Source organism: Olea europaea, unplaced genomic scaffold, assembly GCF_002742605.1.
Source record: "Olea europaea var. sylvestris unplaced genomic scaffold, O_europaea_v1 scaffold3820, whole genome shotgun sequence".
Classification (NCBI taxonomy): Eukaryota; Viridiplantae; Streptophyta; class Magnoliopsida; order Lamiales; family Oleaceae; genus Olea; species Olea europaea.
Window position 1 is genome coordinate 1 of NW_019257622.1, and position 6,581 is coordinate 6,581.

Below are 6,581 nucleotides of genomic sequence, written 5' to 3' on the forward strand. Positions count from 1 at the left end.
TTTCGATTAGGCGGGGGCGGCGCTGGTGCAGGGGCCAAAGTAAAATTATAAAATGGGGACATCTCATACCTAATATTACAGCTGGGGAAATTTACTCTTGCTCCTTGACTAAGATCACAACATGTCGGGAAATTCGAGATACAATCTCGAAGGCAGGTATTGCATTGACCGCTCGAAAGATCAGGGGTGCACTGCGCCAGAGTGTACAATGTCTGAAATCCTGTGAAATTAGCTTGTTTGGTAGCAAATTTTTTACCAGAGAGACCATTTGCTGCTTCTGTTGCTAATTCATTCAAGGTAGCCGCCAACACAGTTCTGAATCTATCAGGTTGATCAGTGATATTCTGGACGTTAAGCAAGATGATAGGTGCATTTTGTTCAGACCAGGAGAATATGGATATATTTGAGTAACCTAACATGCACTCATCGTACCAGATAACTGCTGCTTTTTCCATGGGACAACGTTGTAAGATATTCGTAGTTGCGTTTCTTACACACTCTTCACAAACGTCAGAATTAACATCACCTCTACAAAGGAAAAGGCCCTCGATTCTGTCAGGAGAGCCACGACCCACCTCGTAGCTATAAAATCCATTGTTCCGGGTAGCATTTGAGGATAGAGCAAGGAAAAGCTGATTCAAGTTGGATCTATAGGTGCTATTGGGACTGTATGTAGTTGTATTTGGGCAGATATGGTCAAGATAATTCACAGAGCTACTGACCCTAAAGAGAAAGAGCAGGCAAAACAAGAAAAGATAACCAGAAATCTTGAAGGCTAACATGATGATGCTTAACAATCTTCCACCGAGTTAATTTTACAAAAAACAGAGGCATATAATAAGATTATAATATGTGAAAGGAGTGTGCTAATCAATGAAATGCAAGTTGGTATGGTTGCCGTTGCCGTTGTCCTTGTGGAAATTAAGAAAGAAGATAGAAAAATATATATATGAAGGAGATAGGAATCTACTATAATTGATTTTACATGTTATAGACACAATAAATGCCCGTTTGGTAAAATCTGATTATAATTCAACTCAAAGTCAAAAAATCAATATTAACCACATTTTTTATATAATCTACAACTTTTCAACCACACATTTCAAAAACTTCTATTACAATCTACTAAAAAAATTAATTTTAATTTTCATCAAACACTCTCTCAACTATTGACATTTGGTCAAGCTTTAGCTTGCCAAACTCGTCCATAAACAAGGAAAGATGAGTCTCCTTGGCTACATTTTTTTTTAAATAAATTAATACGTGAAAAGCCCGACTTGACCCACAAGGCCTGTAGAGTGGGGAGCCTCACCGCAACGCACTAATTGTCGTAGGCAAGCACGGGTTCTTCGTTGGTCAACTCACGCGGAATTGTACTAATAATATATATATATATATATATATATATATATCTTGAATATTTCTCAACGCCCTTTATGCTTGAAATATTGGAGTATGTGATGAGGCCGAAGAAGCTTCTAACCTCATATATTATTATTTATATTTTGATATGACAGATTTTACTGTCAAGAAAAGTCGGACAAATGAAGCTGTACTATTTAATATTTACAGATGAAAAAGTACGCATAAATGATAAATCTTGGACTTTTACACTAAAAAATAACTTAAAATATTTCAAGGAATCATAATAAGTTACGTGTTGCATCAAATGATTCGAATAAAATGTATGGATGACACGAAACAACAAAAAGAAAAATTTACTGTACCTTGTTTATAATTAACCCAAATTGAACGCACATATTACTTTCTTAATTACGAGTAGTTTACATTGAGTTATGATATTTAGTTTAGTTAGTGTTAAGCAACAGTCTAAATAGCATTTTAGTATCATGAATTGATGAATCATTTTAAAGTAGAGACATGAGTTCCTTTAATTGATAAATCTATTAAATTTTGTCATAGTAATTAGCACGAATCCAAACGAAGATCTACAATATAATAATTATATCAATATCCCTTCAATACCGGTAGCTCTCAACCCGCATCCCTCTGTTAAAATAACTAAGTATTTTCCCGCTGATTTGAGAAATGACCCAACTACGAGCTTGAAATTTGATTAACACGACAACGGAATTCATGTCAAAGGAGAAGTTCAATAATTCCCAAACCACAATTACTAAAAACCTATTTATTGATTACTCACATTTATTTGTCGCTTATTATAATATTAATTACTTGATTTTGCAAATACTCGAGTATGAAAAATATCCCTCATTATATCCATAAATATCTCCTGGTTCTCCTAATCAAGAAGCAGAAGCCTATGAAGAAAAGCAACAAGGACACAACAATTGGAACAATCAAGGCAATATTAAATTTTGATGAGATTTCCCCCATTTCCTGCATTGGTAACACACAAACAAGAAAAAAAAGAAAGACGGGAAAATTTTAACTAAACTATTCAAGAATTTTGAATAGTTACATAGCTTTTTTGATTTTTTTAAATAACACTTACACGTCTATCCCGTTTTCTTCTGCTGCTTAAGAATGAGAAGGTTACCTTCATTAGTTGAAGAATTTGGTAGCAAGAGACAAAGTGGAATTATAAAATGGGTATATCTCATACCTAATATTGCAACTGGGGGGAAAGAATTGTTGTTCCTTGTCTATTATCACAAGATGAAGGTGAATTCGAAATAAGCATGTACCACAATCATTGGTTGAAATATCAAGGATGCACTGCACCAGGTTGTACAGGCTCTGAAATGCTGCGATTTTCTTGCCAAAGTAAACATATGCTGCTTCTTAATTGATTTTGAGTGTGACTAATTCCTCTAAAACTATCTAATAGCTAAGCTAATAAACATCTAAGAGGCGTGTAAAAGTTCGTTTCTTAAAACATATTAAAGGGAGTGCTATTTGTGTCATTTGCCCATTGCTGGCTATTTGAATGATTTTGCCCAAGTGGCATCCATTTATTGGCGGCTTGGCATGCACAGGGATTGTGCTAGTTGAGGTCCTATCTGAACCGTTAGATTCAATCAAGGGCTGAGATTTATTCTTAGAATCTATACCATCCCTTGGGTGGCTTTAGTCATATGACTTTTGGGGCTCATTCTAGGCGATACGGTTTCTCTCTCCTTGGCTCCTCTTTCGTTCTTTTCATATTGAAAATCTCTCCCTTTCTGGTCTTTGAGTTTTCTGTAATTGATCCAATGGGGGGTGTGTTGTGTTTATGCACATTTAGGCCTCAAAGAGTGGCTAATTTGTGTAGGTTAACTCCATATAGTTTTGGTTGGTTTTCTCTTGGGTCATTTACTTGTTTTATGAGATCTGATAGAATAGTGACTAAAACTTGGTCCGAGTGGTTCTTCGTGTAATCTTGCTCTCTTGGAAGGTAGAATATTGCACTAGTGGAACGGGCTATCCCTGAGCACCCAGATTAGGTTTATTGGCTGAATTGGGTCAACATTTCATAGTGTTCATCTTTAAAGTTTTATTGTGTGTGATGTTTAATATTTTGGTTTAAAACTAGAAATCAACCATAAATCCCAACAAACTTGATATCAGAGCATTTAAGGTCTTTGGGTTTCGCGTTTTTCAGGGAGTGTTCTTCATTTGGGCACACTGTTTTTCGTATTTGCACAGATCTTTAATGATCTAAACGAACAACCTATTTTTTTGGTATCTTGGTTTCAACTCTGATAAATCTTGGCAATACTCCACGTACCGATTTTCTTTTATTTTTGAGTAAGGAAGAAGGTCTAATTGAAAGCTCTAACCGTTGGCTTGTTTAAGGGCACTATATCAATAATACTGTCTTTAAACAATATTGGTAAGATCTTTCTGAATCACCATTTCCAAATTCGATTCGATACCATTTTCTGTATGAGATAAATGCATGCTGGGATATCTGATTGAACTGATATATGTGAATATACACTATCAAATATTTGTCTTACTCTGTTTCAATTTCTGGATAATGTGACCCTGGTTTTATTAAACTTATTATCTCAAAATCTTTTTTACAAAACTTTTTCTACAATGTCCATGAGATGCATGAAATTGCCTACAGTTCCATAATTTTGCATTTATCTGATAACATTGTTAGACAATTTGATGATGCCAAAATTGTAAGAACTTTGTGGACTGCTTTAGATGCCTTATTCTTAACAAAGACCCTTCCTAACAAGATATCTGTTAGAAAAACTCTTTAGTTTTAAAATGGACCCGAGAAAGGATTTGAAAGTAAACTTGAGTGATGTTAGTATAATTGTCAAAAGTTTAGCACACAATGACAAAAAATTTGAAGATGAGGACCTAGTTATATTACTGATCTAATTGCTTGAATCTTATAAAGATGTCAAGAATGTTATAAAGTACGCTAGGGACACACTAACACAAGCAATTGTGATATATGCATTGAGGTTAAGAGAGTTAGATGTAAGGAGACAAAACAAAACCAACTCAAGAGAAGAAAGCCTATTTGTGAGGGAAAGAACTGAAAAGAAAGAATTTAACTTCTAGAATAAGAAGGAAATGGGGAAATGATCTAAATCCAAAGATAGAAGCAATAAGAATTGTTATAACCGTGGGAAGTTGGGACATTTCAAGAGAGATTGATTTGATTGGAAAAAGAAACAGAAAGGTCTGAACAATAATGATCTAATTAATGCTGCCATAGTATCTGAACTAGATAGTCTGCGTGTACTAAATGTCTCAAATGAAGAGCCTAATAAAGACTAAATTCTAGACACTGGATGCACATTTCATATGTGCCCTGAAACGTCAAGGTTTTATAATTACAAGGAAATAGAACCAGGAAAGGTGTATAAGGGAAATAATAATTCTCAAATTGCGATTGGAACTGGTGCATTGCCATCAAAATGTTTGATGGCATTCTTAAGCCAATAGAGAATGTGAGATATGTCCCAAATTTGAAAATGAACCTTATTTCATTAGAGATCCTTGAAGATGAGGGATATACCTTTAAATTTGATAATAAAATTTTGAGAATTATGGCGGGTTCTTTAATTGTAATGAAAGACCTAAAACAAATGGTCTATACTATCTTGAAGGTAAAATAGTTACAACACGTACTGACCATAAATAAAAATAAATCTAAACTTTGGCACAATAGAATCAATTATATTAGAAATAAAGGGTTAAAATATTTAAGTAACCAAAAATTACTTAGAAAAGATGATATTGAAACAGTGGACTTTTGTGAGACTTGTGTGTTGGGTAAGTCCCACAAGATAAGTTTTGAGTCTAGCTCACAGAGAATCAATAGACCCTTCGACTATGTACATGCTCATTTATGGGGTCCTGAGAAAAATTCCACAATTAATAGAAGCAAATATTTTTTTATCCCTTGTAGATGATATTCTATAAAGGTTTGGATTTACCCTCTAAAGGATAAATCAGAAACTTTTCAGAAGTTTAGAACTTGGCTCAAGGTTGTTGAGAATCGGTTAGAGAAAAAATTGAAAACACTAAGAATTGATAATGGGGTTGGGTTTTTGTAATGTTGAATTCGACAATTTCTATAAACAGAAAGGGATAATGAGACATATGACTGTCAAACACACACCCCAACAAAATGGGGTTGCTGAGAGAATAAAATGACCATAATGGATAAAGTTAGATGTATGCTTATTAGCTCTGACTTGGCCAAAGGTTTTTAGGCTGAAGCTGCCTGTACAGTAGCCTACTTGATTAATAGGACTCCCTCTAGTAGTATAGGCTTCAAAACTCCATAAGAATTGTGGACAAGGGAGCCTCCAAACTTAACCCACATAAGAGTTGTTGGATGTGCAGCTTATGCACATCAGTCCAAAGAAAAGCTTGAACCTAAGGCCATCAAATGTGCGATGCTAGGCTACCCAGAAGGTATAAAAGAATACATTTTATGGGATTTAGGTGTCCCAGGCATCAAGATCATTAACAATAGAAATGTAGTCTTTAATGAATCTGGAATGCCATGCCTAAAACAAGATATTAAAAAATCAAACAGATCTGAAAATGACAGGATTGTTTAGAGTGAGGTGACGTTAGCTAAAATTAACTTACCTCAACCTGAAGATGAATAATCCTACACATCAACAAGTTGAACTTGTTGAAATGAATATATCCCAAATTGAAATTAAACTTAAAGAGCCTGAACATATTGCTAAACATGCCAATATTCAAAATTATCAACTCACTAGGGATAGGGAAAAGGAGTCAAATTAGACTTAATCCCAGGTATAAGCTATTAAATTTGACCGACTTTTTCCTAGTATCAAGAGAAGCTCTTGAACAAGGAGAACCTTCCTCTTATGAAAAAGTAGTTAGTGGGAAATTTTTTGAAAATTGGATAAAGGCAATGTAGGTGAAGATGTAATCTCTAAGTGAAAATAAAACATGGAAGCTTGTCAAAAAACCTAAGGATCATAAGATAGTTTAGTGTAAATGGGTTTACAAACTTAAAGAGAGAAATAATCCTAGCATCCTGTTAAGTTTAAAGCAAGACTAGTAGCAAAGGGGTATACTCAAAGAGAAGGTGTTGATTACAATGAAATATTCTCACCTGTAATTAAGTATAAGACAATTAGGTTGGTTCTAGGACTTGTTGTTCA

General features: G+C 34.5%; 1 protein-coding gene across 1 annotated transcript; it reads right to left on the reverse strand.

Moving 5' to 3' along the window:
- Window positions 1–5: 5 nt before the first annotated feature.
- On the reverse strand, window positions 6–915 carry LOC111386963 (cysteine-rich receptor-like protein kinase 25; the record flags this gene model as incomplete). Its single annotated transcript, XM_023011466.1, has 1 exon — window positions 6–915. A coding segment is annotated over exon 1 (777 nt), but the record flags the coding sequence as incomplete, so codon positions are not given.
- Window positions 916–6,581: the final 5,666 nt, after the last annotated feature.